The sequence below is a fragment of the Plectropomus leopardus genome, chromosome 8 (assembly GCF_026936395.1).
Source record: "Plectropomus leopardus strain MGB_pleo_1.0 chromosome 8, ASM2693639v1, whole genome shotgun sequence".
Taxonomy (NCBI): Eukaryota; Metazoa; Chordata; class Actinopteri; order Perciformes; family Serranidae; genus Plectropomus; species Plectropomus leopardus.
The window spans coordinates 38,167,306-38,185,822 of NC_142183.1; the positions used below are offsets into that span (position 1 = coordinate 38,167,306).

The 18,517-nt window shown below is 42.4% G+C and overlaps 1 protein-coding gene and 1 pseudogene across 1 annotated transcript; both read right to left on the reverse strand.

Annotated features, from left to right (window-relative positions):
* Nucleotides 1-1,067: 1,067 nt before the first annotated feature.
* On the reverse strand, nucleotides 1,068-1,766 carry LOC148189048 (uncharacterized protein F54H12.2-like). The gene has a single exon (XM_088080674.1). The coding sequence runs from the start codon at nucleotides 1,764-1,766 to the stop codon at nucleotides 1,068-1,070; it is 699 nt and encodes a 232-aa protein (XP_087936800.1).
* Nucleotides 1,767-4,747: 2,981 nt separating this feature from the next.
* On the reverse strand, nucleotides 4,748-5,448 carry LOC148189049 (uncharacterized; annotated as a pseudogene).
* Nucleotides 5,449-18,517: the final 13,069 nt, after the last annotated feature.

Consider the following 18,517-nt stretch of genomic DNA (forward strand, 5'->3'; position numbering starts at 1 on the left):
CAATACAGGCGTCTCAAAACAATCGAAGGTAAAGATGAAGAGGAATTTGGAGAAAAAACACCCCGTCAACGTTCAAAGAGAAGAATAATCCTATCCCCCAGATGGATGACGTTGGATTGATTTTTAATTTTTTTTATTGTTTTATTTTTTCACACACACACACACACACACACACACACACACACACAGACACAGAGGTATACATTTATGCAGAATAAATAAATAAAAAAATGTTTTTTCGTTAAAATGTTTATTGTTCTTTGATTTTTTTTTTTACATGCGTTCTACATGCGTTCTACATGCGTTTTACAAGCGTTTTACACGCATCTCTAAACATTTGTAAAGAGCAGGCCTTGTGATGAAAATTCAGACCTCTTCGACGTCGAGCCAGGCAGCTTTGATAATTATTCTCAAAAAGAGATACCGTACGATCGTTTCTTAAGACATCGTCGTCATACAGAGACAATATTTCTTTATAAAATAATCCGCAGGCCCTATGGCAGAGATAAAAAACACAATGCTGCCCGCAAACAATGGACAGAGGGTGTTGAAGCTGACGGTCATGGTACACTATTTTCTCAGAGCGATTTTCCAGAAACTCCAAGATGCTGGAGGGGTGGCGGAAAATCAGGGGGGGTGTCCGTAAGAGTCAAAAAAGGTGGCAGAGCCGTCCCAGAGTCAGAGCTAACCAGTGTTCTCCAGGCAGGTGTGAGGGGTGAGTGTTGACGATGAAGTAGGCGGGAGCTCGAAACTCAGGCATCAGTAAGGGTAGCTGGTCAGAAGCCCACACCCTGCAGAATACATCTCCCAGCAGTTGATGCAAAAGATGTTCCAGCTGACGATTATCCATTTCAGTTTATTTTATTTTAATAATAATCCACAGCACCTGTCTTTTAGCATTGATCTCCAGAATGGAATTGTAACAAGCATAGACAATGAGTGTGGTGGTCTGAGGCAGGGGGACCCTGAATCTCATCTCCAGCCTCAAATTTCCGTTGGAAACGGGAGACAGGGCATCTGTTTCATCGGTCGGTTCGAGATTGAAAGCAAACAGAGCGTACCCCTCATTAAATTCTCTGCGATCGATAAACGTGGTAAAAGTCTCTGACTGAATTCCCTCTATCAAACTGGGGTTGAAAGGCTTTAGCAGGAATCTGTCGGCCGTCCTGACAGAGCGCCAGGTACTCCACATCATAATGTTTGAAATTAAATGGTGACAGGTCCCTCCTGCCTGTGAAGGCGTCGTGGTGAACCATGCCGAGAACAACATATTTGGGGATCGCTCCAAGAAAGAGGTTCTCTTGGTTACAGATCCTGGAATTCTCAGGGATGGAGTAGGTTTTCACTGTAATGCGTGAGTGGGGGTAGAGGGCATTTCCTTTCATCAGGGCGGTCTCATGACCCAACCTGACGGCCGGGGAAACTGTGACCTTTTTGACAAGGGAGGCGGCCGTTATCTTCAGGGCAAACTCTGAGATGCATGTTCCCATCAGACAGAAGGCATCGTTGCTGCATATCAGTTTAATTCTCAAATCTGCCGAGTTCAGCAAAAGTTTATCGCAGAAAAATATGTCGGCGTGAAGGGGGCCCAGCAGGTCCACTTGTTTCGACTGATCCGTGAATATGGCTCTCTGACTAAGACCTCTATTAGGCCCGTTCGACGTGACTATTGAATCTATAGGACCCGCAGTGTCTTTGTAAAATAGACCTGCGCTGAATTGACTCTTTAACGTATCTTCAGAATAGTTGAGCAGAGTCTCAATCATGGCTCTGTAAGGATGTGTGGCGCTGGACTGTGAAATCAATCTATCTTCCAGAATAACGTTGCATTGGCTGAAAATCGTATTCAGAAGATAACTATGGATAATTGTGTCATAGGAGCAGAAAATAGATCTAGTTCAGCCAGGGTGCACTCGGATGATTTCTGATGTAAAAGAGCCATGTTTTCTTTCTTCCTTTTCTAATTCTTAAAAGATATCGGAGCTCTGAGCAGACTTCCTTCTCTCGACACCATCACCCTTGACTGATTTGCCTCTTTTATGTTTTGCTCGTTTTTTAGAGGAAAAAACTCTATCGCCCAGTGGGCGTTTCTTCATCCTGCGAGATAAGACCATAATACCTCCCAAGCCCTCTTGATTTTTCTGTTCCATCAGTTTTCCCATCACTCGTTTGACCACGTCGGCTGCTATGTTTGTGGCGGCCGTTTTAAGATGAGGTTTTGCCACGGCAAAACCCGTCTTTAGTAGAGGAGATACGAAACGGAACAATTTTGAAAAGATAGAACCTATACCTCTCCCGTACATCACCGGGACTCCGTAAAAACTAGGTAGAGACCCTCCCGCTTGACCTTCATAATATCTGACAAAACTATGAGGATTCTCGTTGAGGCGTAGTGTAGCCATCTTTTATTGAACCAGCAGAGAATGCTGAATGGGTTTGAAGTGCAGCTTGACGATCGTTTTCCCGTAAACGTCCACGTACTTGTTGTGATCCGTTTTAATTTCAATGTGGATGGTTTTGATGTAATTTTTCGATACAGGCAGGTAATGTACCGTATTATACCTGAGACTGACCACGTCTCTGAAATCACCTTTCACGTTCACTACACCCAGCAGGGGTGAGTAGCTATCACCGACAGTTTGAAACTGGACACAGTCGGTGTAGAGGAAGAGGCTATAAGTGCCGGTGTTCAAGTCGCAGGGGAAGGGACTAGAGCGCCCTGACAAAGTCCACCATTCGTTGACTTTTATTCCCAACATATAAGCCAGAGGGGGATAGGCTCGGATTTTATATCGGCCTTCGCCTTTGACATCCTGGCATTTGGTCAAATTGTTGAAAGAAACTTCGAAGGAGGGGTCGTACTTTTTGACTGCCGGGACCAACTGATCCAGGAGATCTTTAGAACGCTGGTAATACCCTCCTCCTCGAATGAATTTAACACTCACCAAGGGTTGAGGTTCGTCGATCGTTTGGTTCAGTTCAACGTAGGCCAAGTCCTTGGGTAAATTATACCAGGTTTGGGGATAAATGAACTTGCACAGACCCACCATCCATTCTCCACTCAGTTCAATAGGTTTAGCCAAATCCACGGTGAAACAACTACTGGTAATATTTTTAAATATTTCCTTGCTAGCGTTGGAAGGTAGGGTCACGTAAAACCTCTCTGGCAAGGTATGCTCCATGATAAAAGTATTTTTGTCTGAATGATTCTGTGAGCTTTGTATAAGGTTTTTTATATACCAACCACCTCTGAGGCTTTAACCCAGCTGTTGAACTTCTCTGGCCAATTTTTCCATTTTACAAAAACCTGTTTTTCGCCTCTGACAATGTGTCGTTTTAAGATTTTCTACACGTGAAACAATCTGTCGCTGCTCATTTTTACTTTCTGCAACTCAGGTTCATAAAAGGAGCCCTCGATAGGTTCCCCGTCATAATCTTGCAGTTTGTATACAGGAGGTGTCACTGTAAACACTTCATCCGTAAAACTCTGTTCATATTTTTTATCAAACACTCCTCTCAACTTGGATATTCTGACCAGATCCCCTTTCTTAAATTTCATCTTTATTTTTTGACGCGAGGAGATTGTAACGTACAGGTTATGAAATGCTTGAACGGCATTCTCAAAGGTCACCTCCATAGGGGTCATTTTTATACTTTTATGGTAACTGTTGTTGTAGCTGCACAGCAGGTCGGATAAGACCTCGAGGTAACATCTGGTGTTGTGGGCTGTAAAATATCTCCACATTCTCGTTTTTAACGTACGATTAAATCTCTCCACCACCGAGGCCTTTAAGTCGCTCGCCGTCTTAAAATGTACGATACCGTATTTCCGCATCAGAGCCTCAAAACTCTTGTTGACTCTTGTAGCTTTTCAGGTATTTGACTCTCTAGTAACACAGATTCGAAAGCTTTAACCACTTCAGAAGCCGTCTTCTTCTTCAAGACGCGCGCATAGGCTTTTTTTTGAAAATACGTCTATAACGGTCAATAAATAATTGAACCCGTCATTATGTTCAGCCAAGGCTTGCATGTCGCACAGGTCGGCTTGAAATTGTTTTAACGGTTTTGTGACAAAGACTCTGTTTCTCTTGAAATGTACTCGGGCTGGTTTATGCAGGGTATAAGCATCCTGCTCTGATAAAAAATCTTTAACATCCACAACACTGACTTTTTCACCCCTTTCATCTTCTACACCCTTACGAAGTCATTCTACCCCTCCAAAACTACCCGGGTGAACTGGGTCGTAATACAATTTTTTCATTACCTCTTCCTCAGCCATCCTGTCTTCTAAAACATTCAAACACCATCTGCTCTAATGCTCTGTGCGAGCTAACTTTTAAACCTTTAAAAAAGACATAAAACAGACATGTTTTACTTACGTATTTTATTTTTACTCGTTTGAATACGTCCGCAAGTTACAAACAGATTACATGATTTAGAAAACATTTGGTTACATGATTTCAAAAACATTTGGTTACATGATTTAAAAAAATAAAAAAATTACAAACTTTAGAAATCAAGTTACAAACTGATTACATGATTAAAAAACATTTGGTTACATGATTTAAAAAACATTTGGTTAAATGATTAAAAAACTTTTTAAAAAAAAGTTACAAACTCTAGAAATCAAGTTACAAACTGATTACATGATTAAAAAACATTCGGTTACATGTCGTTTTGCTTATTTTTTTTTTTTTAAAGATTTTTGTTTTCCAAAATCCTAAAGTTTCCAAAAGTTCATTTCGGCTTAACAAGCTCCGGTAAAACAGTCACAGATGATCTGCAGTTGGTTGATTTTCGCTGGATCCTCTTTGGTCAGATTTTCGTACATATCAGAGAGAGTGGCGTAGATTTTCTTGACCGATCTCAACTCATGCAGGAGAGTCTCTGCCACGGCCTGGACTCTGAAATCAGTCACAAGGACTTGTTGGTTCATCAGCAAACGCTGAATGAAAGGAATAAAGCGAGGGGTGATGAGTCTTTTCTTTAAATGGTGATAGTGTTCCAGAAAAAAATCGTCCTCCAACACCTCCAAGCATTCGTGCTTTCTCTGGCTAGGATGATTGATCTTACACCCATAGCACTGATCGATGCGGTACTTGCGAATAGTCAGGTTGAGCAAATGATAAACGACAGATTTGATGGTATCAACGACCCAATCGGCCATCCATCCATCAACATCGTCCTCATTTTTTTGTCCTCCTCAATTTTCTCCTCCTCCTCCTCTTCTTCCTCTTCCTCCTTCTCCGAACATGGGGGCGTCTCAGGCATCATCTGCTTGTCCTCCCCAACCTCGACAGAAGTCTGCTCGTCCTACCCAACCTCGTCAGAAGTCAGTAGACTTATGCTTGTAGAGTCCATTGAGCCGAGGTAAGTAAAGTCGGAAAAAGAAGAAGAACGGAAGAGCGCGCGAGGACGGAGGAAGTGCTTCTGTCCAGTGCTGTCCATCTCAAACACTGCCTCGGCAATGACCACGTTCTTTATAAAACCAGAAGGAAGGTGGAAGGCGTGGTTCGGAAGTATGAGATCCCCCCCCCTTTTTTTTTCTCAGTGAAAATAAAAGGCTCAAAACTTTAGAGATTTTCTCACCACCACCGCTTCTTTCCAACTGCGACAGCTCTGAAAAAGGGTTGAAATCCTCCCCTTTATCTCCAGCATCCTGTCGAGCCATTCTGTCGCTGGTATGACTAAAACGGTGTGGAATAGTCCACAGTCGGGATTAAATCTCTCCAAAACAAAAATGTCGGCCGATCTCTTCCCTTCCGGATTGTCTGAACGCACACTGGCATGAGTCATCCATTTGCCTGAGAGTGTGGTTTTGGATTGCCACAATGACCCTAAGATGATTTTTGTCTTAGACAGTTAGACGCTTTACCCAAGAAGGAGTCTCACTCTCACTCTCACTCTCGCTACGCAGTCTCTTCCCAATCTCCCACGTTGAAAAATCTTCAACATCCTCTTCCTCCCCCTTTTCCTCCTCCTCCTATTCCTTCTCCTGCTCTTCCTCTGAACCATACCCTGTCTGAGACATCATCGCATCAACATCATCGTTTTCTTCATCAGACATCCCCGTCGCATCAACATCTACGTTCTCTTTATCAAACGTGTCCTCTTCATCACGCTTCTCCACACTCACATCTTTGTTATTCGTAGAAATCGCCATCCTTAACATCATCTTCATCACCGCCCAATCCTCGACGGTCAACACCGTCATGTTGGTTGAAGGACTCAGACTTTCCCCATCACCCAACTGGTACAAACACAGCTCGCCCATCTCGTACTTGAACACATAATCCCAGGATCCAGACATCTGTGGTTGTAGAGACCATTCTTCATGCAGAGCTCCTGACGGCGGCATCTGGGTACGGCACAGATACATCAGACACCTCTTCTTCTTCTTTGGAGCGTCCGGTACCTCAGTAACGTCTTGATAGACTGATACAGGCATCTGACTGAGCAACGACGAGGACCAGGTGGCAGGCTGCTCCTCATCTTCATCCAACGGTCTAGAAACCGCGTCGTCCACTCGAACCGATTCCAGTATTTGCAGATCCATGCTGAGTACAAAGTAAAATGAAAGAATGAACAGAAACCCCTTTTTTATCCGCTTCTCAACATCTCCAAACACCTCCCACTGTTCTCATAGGCTCATCCTTAACCCCACCCCTCCCCTCTCATTGGTTTGTCTTAAGGAGTTTGAATGAACAAATACTTACTCTCTCCATTTACTCTGCATCTGACTCTCCACCCCAGACGTCCACTCATCTTCCTTCCTTTTCCACTTCAAATCTTCCATCCTAATCAGCTGCGCTTGATAGTTGCAACCGATGGCATTCAACGTCTGCGCAGCCACCTCCATAGCCCCACGATCAGTTAAAAAAAAAAAAGTTGGTGAGCTCTCTGAGGAGGTGTGGCGGGACAGCCTAACAGGTAATATACCATATATATACCTTGTCATTAAGTTTACGTCACGGGTTGATTCAATTCAAGGTGCTTTACCGTCTTCATGATCCAGGGGACAAGCTTTTCCACCACTGATCCTGGCTGTCCGAAATGTGCTTACTGTCTAGCCTCAGTCGGACATATGTTTTGGACATGCTCTCCCCTCAACAGTTTCTGGGGATGTATTTTTGATGTACTCTCTTATAAACTGACTATAATCCCTCAATTTCACACGGCCGTCTTTTGCATACCACCACTAAATTATAAGCCTTCAAATTTACAAGCGAATGCTTTGGCATTTGAGTCATTGCTGTCTCGAAGGCTTCTCCTCTTTAACTGGAAGGCAATTATTACTGCTATTACTGCTATTATTATTGCATATGTTGTGTTCTGGTTGTTTGTGTACTTTGTTTATCTGTTTAATCAGCGTATAAAGTTTTCAGAACAAAACTGCCGACAGACAACCAGAATATCCTGTAAAATGGTATAGAAAAGACAAACTGTGCTTTGAAAAAGGACCATGCATCTTGACTTTTGTATGCTTTCACCAATTGTTAGTGGAACACTTTTATCAACCCAACTGAGAATCAAAATGGTGCTGTTCTAAAGTCGGTTGCACCTCCCCAAAATCAAATAAAAGATTTAAAATAAAAGGTAAAAATAAAGGTTTTACCAAATGCTAAACTCCTCATAAATAAGAATGAAACTCAGTGTTTTTGGGTTTTTTTTGTAGACTTAGTGTTAGTGAGAAGTTAAAAGGCTTGAAAAGACTAATTGAACTGACTGGCTGAATTTATGGCATGTTTTCTTTTAGATAAGATAAGCTATAGTGTGAAAGGGGGAGAGAGGGGGAGGGGATAACGTGCAGCAAAGGCAAGAACATAGCCTTTGTACATGGGGCGCCTGCTCTACCAGGTCAGCTAGTGGGCTCCCGAATTTTTAACTCCGGATCTTCCACATCTTTGTCTAATGTTTTTGTTAGTAGTACCTCCATTTATCAAAAATATGACATCTACTCTTTAATTGGGTAACCACCATTACATACTGTATACCCCAGTCAAGATAAAAGGAATGTCGGAATCAGAAACTCCAAACTCATTTCTACAGTAAGTCAGCAGGTCATAAAAAAAGAGCTGACCAATAGCAGTTGGAATGAAGCCCTAACTTTCTAATGAGATGTCATGTTTCTATTACTCATATCCATTCTCTGATATGGATACTAAAACCCTGCTGCAGTAATAGAGTTATAGGCATTAAAAAGGCCATTCTCTGCTATGCTGCATTGTTCTCCAATGGGGAAAACAAATGGTTGCCATATATTTTACATGTTATGTATGTGATACGCACAGGTTTATTTGGAAGTGGTAGGATAGTCAGCACAACTGCTTCTGTGTTATTTAGTGAAATCCTGATACTGCCACCATAAATCCAAAGTATCTTATCACAAAGGTAAAATCTAGTTTTATAGCCTCTTCATATGTGAGCTTTTTTTTAAAAGCATGTCAATGTAATTTTGTGCTGGCATCATAGTCAGCACTCTAAATAAGCTCCATTCACTCATTCATCAGTGTGAAATCCATTTAAACCATCAAGGTGTGTTATCACTGCGTTCCATCAGTAGTTCCATGCGCCTTCATTCACGTCTACTCGGCCCTCTGTATGATATAACAGCCTGTACAGCACATTGAGGTAAGCAGTGCAGGAGCCCCAGGTTTACAGTTGTAGGCTTAGCACTAAACTGTATTTTACATCAAAAGCACCTGCAGACTCAGTGAGGCAAAGGCATTCTCCGTGGATAATTACATTTAGCTGCATTAGTTTCTGATTGAGAAATATGTTTGTGATCTCTATCATGATTATTAATGTGCTTGTGATACCTTGAAATTTTTCCATTGGTTTACAGATGATGTTGAGATTAAAGAAATGACACAAACTTAACAGTAGAGCAAATCAAATATCCACACAGACAGGCCACACACACACACACACACACACACACACACACACACACACACACACTCACTCATCTCTTCATAGCACAGCACTCGACTTATTTTTGTCAATTCCTCTGTTTGTTGAATGTAAATCCATCATATATTGTGAATAATATTAAAGATATATATATTGATTGATTGATTGATTTATTAACTAATATCATCTTCCTTTTCTTTTGCTTTTGACCAATGACAGGCCTTCTGAAACAACGGAGGGGGTGAGGTTAAGGCGCTGTCAGTGTCCTGCAGTACGGTGTCCATATTAGGACATCCTCGTGTGTCAGGGTTCAGAGTCAGACCTTAGTTGAAAAAGCATCATGTCTCAGAAAAAAAGCCATCAGGTCTCAGAGAAAAACACGGTCTTACACGGACTTCAGAAAAAAAGCTGTCAGATAGAAAGGCCTCAGAAAAAAAAGTTGTCAGTCAAAATGGCCTCAGAAAAAAGGTTGTCAGAAAAAAAGTTGTCAGACCAAACGGCCTCAGAAAAAAGTCGTCAGACAAAACAGCCTCAGAAAAAGGTTTTGGAAACCTTTTGGAAACCTTCACTGGCTATCCAGGATAAGTGTATGACACCAGAGTGGTCAAAAAGAGTCCTGTATTCACGAATCACCTGTGCACCCAGCAGGTTATTTTACTGTCTCTTTGTTGACATGGCTGGCTCTGCTTCCTCTCTCTTCCTTTCTTTTCTGTTATTGCTCTCTGGCATTCATATTTAAGTCAGAACTGATCAGTGACTCTAGGATCCTCACTGAGTGCTTATCCTTTTTACTGCTCACCACCTTGGGTCTGTTGAACTGCACTATGCTAATCCCGTTGCCTCTGCAGAGCATTCTTGCTCCCTTGTTTCCTAGTTTTCTTGGATCCTGGCCGCAACCCTGGCTGTGCCTGATCGTGGTGATATCTGTGCTGGCGCTGTGACCCTGCCTTTGGTTGTGCTCGTGCTGTGGCTGCACTGATACTATACACCCGCCCCCCCTCCGATTGTGGTCTTGGTCCTGGTTGCGCCGATGCCGTTATGATGCCTTTGGACACCTCCCTATCAATATACGCATTAGACTCTTATCAACACCCACGATATCATCATAGAGTGCATTTGATAATTTCACACCTATCGTTATTGTAATATGACGTGTCTGTTTCCACTATTGCTGTGCCTCTCTCCCCCTCCCCCCTCTCACTTTCTCTTTCCTTTTTGCCACAATTGTATTTCATTTGTTATTTACGACATATATTGCACGTCTGTCCGTCCTGGGAGAGGGATCCTTCATCATCCTCTGCCGCTCTTCCTGAGGTTTCTTCATTTTTTTTTTTCCCCTGTTACAGGGGTTCTTTTTCGGGAGTTTTTCCTTGGGTCATGTGATGGTCTAAGGGCAGAGGGATGTTGTACACTGTAAAGCCCTCTGAGGCAAACCATGTTTTGTGATAATGGGCTCTAAAAATAAAATTGACTTGAGTTGACATCCTACAGGGAGCCAGTGCTGGGTCCAGGAGTGCTACAATGTCCACCATGCCAAAGCCCACTTCATCATCGAGAGGGCCTTTGGAATGATGAAAACACGGTGACACAGCTTCCTCTTTAAGGCCCCTGAGGGCGACTCTTTATTTGTCCCTGCCATTAGTACCTTCTGTGCTTTACTCCACAACATGCACACTAAGAAATAGAAGTACAGAATTGGACCTAAAATGGTACGGGTGCTTTGTTGCTCCAGCTGTACCAGGGTAGCTGTAGCAGGGTACAGTCAATGTATTTTTGAACATGGTACATTTTTGTACCTTCTTGTCTGTACCTCTAAAAGAACATTTCTGCACCCTTAGAATCAAAAATGTACCTTCGTGTCCCAGAACAAAAATGTAGCCACTGTAAAGGTACAAATTATGTATCTATTGAGGTACAACTGGAGCAACAGGCTATTGTGTACCTTTAGGAGACTAAAACGTACTCTAAGACAGGAACATTTACAAGTATTTGCTAAATTTATTAAAACAAAAACAAAAACATTTTACAAGTAAACCAATCCATTTTAATGCATTTCATCATATGGTTGTGTGAGAAATTAATTGTTTTAGAACATTAGAAAAAGCAGTGCTTTTCAAGATTAAGATGACGCTAAGGCCAAAAGAGCCATTTTCTAATCAAATAAGTGCAACAAGCTCCATTTTACAATTTTTTCCACACATAAAACTCCCAAGTCAGGTGCAAGTACACTTACAAAAGGCAAATTCGTGCTGCACATACAGGGTTAGATTCAATTCCTTGTGCTTTAACACTTAGAACTTGAAGCATCAGACTTTTTCATTGATGATTAACCCCCTTAAAATGACATTACTGGTCATTTCCATGTATCACCATTAACCAGGAAGTAGTTTATAACTCTGAGGGACATGGTCCAATCTTCACCAAACTTCACGTTTGATAACTTTGTTGCCCTGAACACATCTACATGGCAACCATTACCATTACTTTTAGTACCCCCTACTGGCAACATGAAATGTCATGGAAATTACATGCTTTCTTCTTTGATGGAATGCTCCTACAGATTGTATACGATTGACTTCAAATCTGATGACAAAATCTTTAAGACCTTAATGATGCCTCCCTCTGCAGTATAGGTTTTCCATTAACGCTGTTGCCATGGAGACCCAGTGGTGACTGCCAAAAGGGAAGTTGTTGTAACTTCACTTTACATCGACCAATTCGCCCCAGATTTTACAGTTGTGGTCAGGCTGCAGCCCTGAACACATCAACATGCCCTTTAATATGATACTCACTGAGCCACCTACTGTCAACAGCAAGGACACCTAGTATTACAACTAACCTTTGATTTTCATGAAGTTTACATGTTTTGGTCGACAAATGATGTAAACCAAGATGCCACAGGTGTGTGCAAAGGAAGTAATTCACCATATGAAATATCTCCCTCAAGGGTCCAAAGTCTCTACATACTTTTTCCAAGTTTCACCCTACAGTAGCCTTGACTTGCGTGGGGATGCGAGGGCCCGTTCTCTGCTGCTTGCAGCTTTAATTGTTTTTATTTTTCTCTCCCAAGAATCGCATTTTTGGAGATCTGAACATGCTCAAAATCTCATGAAAGTTGGTACGCTTATCCGGCCTGGCCAGAAATTTAATATTTTTGTGGTTTTACAAACGGGCGCCAATGGCTGGTTTCATCTACAAATACAAAATTTGGTACACATATATTATGCATAGACGTACAAAAAAGCCTATTGAACCCACCCCCCAAACCCAACAGGAAATTGGCCATTTTGAATTTTGTTGGCTTTTTGGGAATTTCGGGTCTCGTACTCTTGCCATCTTGTCCTACAGGATTCATCTGATTGATTTCAGAATTGGTGTTTTCATTCTCAACCCCTTGGTGATGAAAAGTTATCACATGTGACACTCACGTGACGGACAGTGCACGATCCAAGATGGCGGCGATCGGCTGCTAGAACCAAACAAACTTTTCTTTTCGGACTTTAAACTTTTTTTTTTCTTTTTTTTTTCTTTACAAACCTCCTTTTTTTCCTTTCACTCCCAATAAACCTCGGTTACACCTTTACTGACAGACTACCTCATTTATTCACCGACCTGGATACCTTAGAGAACTACATAGACCAATACTTCATCACATACTGCACAATGAATGCAGCCACTTCAAGCACCCCCGGAAAATCCAGCTTCTCTCCAGCCTACAAAAGACCCCGGTCCGGTTCTCTACCCAGCACAATCACATCTCCATCCTCATCCCCGAACCCGCCTCATCATTCGGAGGTAAGCGACATTTTACTCTCCATAAACCAAAAACTCTCCGGACTCGACACCAGAATCGCACTCATCGAAATCCTACACAAAGAATTCCAGTCACTCCGTCAAAGCTTAGAGTATAGCCACGAACAGATCGAGAAACTCACCAAGGAAAACAAAACCCTCCATAAAACCGTCAACACCATCACCGACCAGCTCACCTCTGTTACAACCCAGCTCACCACCATCACTGCCGAAAATAAAACAATGAAGGAAACAATTCTGGATCTTCAAGCACGCAGTATGAGAGACAATTTGGTTTTTTCCGGCATCCCTGAACACATCACAGACGACACAGAGAAATCAGTAAAGGACTTCATGAAACTCCAGCTCAAACTCCCCGCAGATACAGTCAACAGCATCACATTTCACCGTGTTCACCGTTTAGGACAGAAAAACACCACCAACAACAGACCTCGCCCGATTGTCGCCAAATTCGAACACTTTAAACAGAAAGAACTGGTCAAACGTCAAGGAAAACAGCTTAAAGGAACGGACTATGGACTAAACGATCAATATCCGAAAGAAATCATGGACAGGCGCAAAAAACTCTTCCCCATCCGCAAACAAATGATCTCAGAAGGAAAGAAAGCAGTCATCTCAGTGGACAAACTTTACATAAACGGACAGTTATACCGCAGCAAGGACATCACCCCCTGGCTATATTAGCCCCCCCTCTCTCTCATAACCAAACTCTCTCCCTTTTCCTCTCTTTTACACATGCACTCTCACTCTCTCCCTCCGCTACACAGACCCCCGTCCCCTTCCCGCCGTTATCTACAATAATTCAGAAGGACAATCATAAACATTTACGCACCAACGTCTCGCTCCGTATGTGCCCTGATACGCAGCGCTCTCTATGTTGTTTATTGTTAAGTGTTTTTGTCATGTTTCCTGTGTTTTTTGTGTGTAAACCTTACTGTATATGTCTCTTTTTGTTTTGTAATCACATGTCGAGCCCTGCAAGTCACTCCCTCACAGACCCATACACACTCACACACACATACTTACACACACATTCACTCACTCACTCACTCACTCACTCAGCATAATGAATCCCTCTCCTTTTGATCACAGTCACCCAACATGTCAGCAATAAAATTTGTTTCTTGGAATATCCGTGGCATTGGTACTCAGGCTAAGAAAAGTAAAGTATTTAATCATCTCACCTCACTTCATGCAGATATTTGTTTACTACAGGAAACACACCTCTTAGAAACAGACAACATCAAATTGCATGTCATCTCAGTTTACTCACTCATTTTCATCACATTTCAATAAAAAACAAAGAGGAGTTTGTATTCTAATCAACAAATCAATATCATTTATCCATAACACTACCATCACAGATCCAGAGGGACGTTTTATCATCATTAACATATCAATCAACAATAGCCCACTGACAATTGGTAATCTTTATGGCCCTAACACCGATGACCCATCTTTCTTTCATAACTTCTTTTCATCCATATCCAACTTCTCTGACTCCCCAATAATAATTGGGGGCGACTTTAATACAGTAATAAACCCATCAATAGACAGATCCAACACATCGAGTAATACACGCACCTGGCAATCCACACAAACAATAATCCAGTTCATGAGTGATTTTGGTCTTGGTGACAGTTGGCGCCTACAACACCCAACTGTAAGAGAATTCTCTTTTTTTTCATCAGTTCATCATTCATATTCACGCATCGATTTCTTCCTTACCAGCAATTCAATCATCTCAAATATCTCTGATCATCAAATCCACCCCATCATCATCAGTGACCATGCCCCAGTATCATTCAAATGGAACCCACCGAGACCACACAAACCAGCCACCAGATGGCGCTTTAACACATCCCTCCTGAAAGATTCTGAATTTAACGACCTCATCAAAAGAGAGTGGGCATCCTTCCTGGAAATAAATGATTCTCCAAAGCCATCACCCACACTTCTATGGGAAACAGGTAAAGCCGTCATCAGAGTATTATCATTTCATATTCAGCCTATAAGAAAAAGAAAGAAAACAAACAAGAATCTGAACTTCAAGAAAAAATCAAACAGCTACAATCCATCAATGCAACCAACCCAACAGAAGACAAAAAGAAGAAATTAAAACAATATAAACTAGAAATAAATGAAATCCTGAATAAAAAAACTAACTTCATGATCAGCAGACTCCGACAGGAAAACTTCCACCACAATAACAAATCCGGTAAATATCTCGCAAACCAAATCAAAAGAAATAAGGAAAAATCCACAATCTCCACCATCATGAACTCAGCAGGGAAGTCAACAAACTCACCCAATGAAATAAATCAAATATTCAGAGAATTTTATGCCAACCTGTACTCCTCAGATAACAACCCTAAGGAAGAAGACATCAGACCATTTCTCACCAGCCTCAATTTACCCCAACTCTCCCTTGAACAAAAAAACACATTAGACACACCCCTATCAACTGAAGAAATCCAATCTGCCCTCAATAGCATGCCTAACAAAGCACCCGGTCCTGATGGCTTCCCTGCTGAGTTCTACAAACACTTCTGGTCCATCTTAGCTCCACTTTTCCATAGAATGTTAACTGAAATACAACAAAACTCCAGACTTCCATCCAACATGAATACAGCATCCATCTCACTCCTTCTCAAACCAAACAAAGACCCCACCCTGCCTTCAAGTTACCGTCCCATCTCACTCCTCAACGTCGACATAAAAATTATCACCAAAGCACTCTCCCACAGATTAGAAAAAATAATTCCATTCATTATTCACCCGGACCAAACAGGATTTATCAAAGGAAGAAACTCAGCCAATAACTGTAACGGGTGTGGTGAGGACCCAGATGCAGTACAACCGTAACCAGGATTAGTTGGTAATAACTTTTATTCAGACCAACACAATTCAGACACGAAGCAGGATGAGGTAAGTCAGCATACAGTTCGTTCTTCGGGTCGGAACCCACAACACAGTCTCTGGAGGGAGATCGAAGCAACGAGCCGAAGCTGACGTCACTCGGCGTGGATGTGGAGGAAACCCCGTAGCCCAACAGCTCGACAGCACGTGTGGAGTTACCGTCGAGGAGAAGGCGGAAGCGTGGTCGGGGACAGGCGGAGGTTCCGAAGCCGAGTAAGCAGTCCGATGATGCAGCGGTACCGATGGGGATGGACCAGGAGGATCATCGGGGCCAGGCGGAGAGGTCTTTACCAGCGAAGCAGATCAGAGACGCCAAAACAGAGCTCGTGGTCGAGGACAGAAGGCAGGTAGGTTTACCGGGGATCAGGCGAAGAGAGCAGGTCGGGGACAGGCAGGGTCGGCTTTCGGAGATCTGGCAGGAGAATGCTGGAGAGTCTTGCATAATGCGTAAAACAATCTGGCAATGAGAGTGTGCGTGTGGCAGGCTTATATACTGGGTTGATTACTGATGAGATGCAGCTGGAGGTGAGTAGAGCAGGCAGAGTGGGCGTGGCCCGCAGGTAGAGTGAGCAGAGGAAGAGTGAATGGAAAAGTACTGAGGAGGGGGAGAGGAGCAGGAATCGTGACAATAACACACGCAGACTATTCAATATAATGCACCATTCAACCACACATAACCATAATTCAATCATAGCCACCTTAGATGCAGAAAAAGCCTTCGACAGAGTTAATTGGTCATTCCTCATCCACACCCTCCACAGTTTTGGCTTTGGGGAATCATTTATTAACTGGATTAGAACACTTTACACCTCACCTACAGCCACAGTTATTACTAACGGGCAAACTTCACAAAGCTTCACTCTTCACAGGGGGACCAGGCAAGGTTGCCCACTCTCTCCCTCTCTGTTCACCATTTTCATTGAACCCCTAGCAGCAGCCATCCGTCAGAACCCCCTCATCACAGGAATCCAAACCCCCAACAAGCACCATAAAATCAGCCTGTATGCAGATGATATATTACTTTTTATTGAGAATCCACAAACATCATTACAAGAAGTAATCAGGGTCATCAAATCATTCTCTCTTCTCTCTGACTACTCAATAAACTGGAACAAATCCTCCATACTGCCATTAAGCACCAACAGTCCAGTTGTGGCAGCCCTTACAACACCCATCCCCTTCTGCACAAGTCACATCACTTATTTAGGCATCCACATTTCCCCAGGCTGTCAGAGTTGACCAACTTGAATTTCACTCCACTACAAAAAACAATTCAAGATGATCTCCAACGATGGATGAACCTCCCACTATCCATTCTAGGCAGAATAGCAACAGTCAAAATGACAATCCTCCCCAAAATCAATTATCTCCTTTCAATGATCCCCACTCATCCACCTCTCACCTGGTTTCATTCGCTCGATTCATCCATCAACAAATTTTACTGGAAAAATAAACCCCCACGAATCAAACTGGCCACTCTTCAAAAATCAGATTAGGCGGACTCAATGCTCCAAATTTTCAATATTATTCACAAGCAAATCAACTTCAATACATCTACAAATGGACCCACCCCACTCAGTCAGATAGCATTTGGTTAGACATAGAACAAACAGTTAGCAAAGACATTCATATCTCAGATTTACCATTCCTCAGTCAAACTATCAAAAAACACCCCTGTTTCCAAAACCCCACAATATCATCAGCTCTGACAGCCTGGTGGAAACTCTACAACATTACTAACTCCACTCTGGCACCTTCACTTTTCACCCCGATCTGGCATAACCCGGACTTCATCAGCAATAAACAATCACTATATTTCAGCACTTGGGTAGCCAAGGGGATTACTCACCTCAAACATATCTTCAACAATAACATCCTGGTTCCATTTCCTCCTGGTCCAGAAGTTCGCATCAGGAGCCATCAATTTCTACAATATCTACAGGTTTCATCATCCATCCAATCAACAATGAAAAACAAGAATATAAACTTAGACCTCCCCCCCTCAGCCTCTACATTCATTAACATCTCTTCCTCAAAAAAACTCTTATCTAAAATATACAAATTGTTATCACAGGCCGATACATCACCCTCCATACCTTCAGAAAAATGGGAAACTGATCTCTCCATTACTCCTGATGCTGACTTCTGGCCCCAAATCTGCCAGAACATTTTCTTCATGACAACAAATGCCAATTTACAACTCATACAATACAAAATCCTCCATAGAACTCATCTGACTGGACACAAAATGCAAAAAATGGGCTTCTCAGCCTCTGGAAACTGTTCACACTGCTCATTAAAATGCACTGATACCTACATTCATGCGACCTGGCACTGCACACCTGTTCTTCTGGAGAAACATCACAGAAACTTTATCCCAGATTATGGGCTGCCACATCCCACTTTCCCCTTCCCTCTGTTTATTAGGAGACGTATCCACATTAAAACTTGACAACACACACACCCGTTTACTTCTAGTGGCGCTGACTGTCGCCAACAAAACTATCCTCATGAACTGTAAGTCTCGCAACTCCATACACATCACACACTGGAAAAACCTGCTCACAGACTACATCTCTTTAGAAAGTACAAACTCCTCTGACAATAATCATAACCCTACCTGGCTATCATTCATCACTTTTTTGCAATCATAATCTGCCACAAACCAGTCACATCATCTGCCCCAGATCTCTGACACCTTCATTCCCATCCTTAGTAATTACCACCGATTCATATATTTATTTATTTTTATCTTTCTTCTTCTGCCTGACGACCAATAACCACTAGACACATATTTACAAACTGTTATATCTCCTTAGAAAATACAAACTCCTCCGACAATAATCATGACACTATCTGGCAACCATTCATC

Coding starts and splice junctions, on each gene's coding strand:
- LOC148189048 (XM_088080674.1), bottom strand. CDS start 1,766: ATGATTGAGACTCTGCTCAACTATTCTGAAGATACGTTAAAGAGTCAA.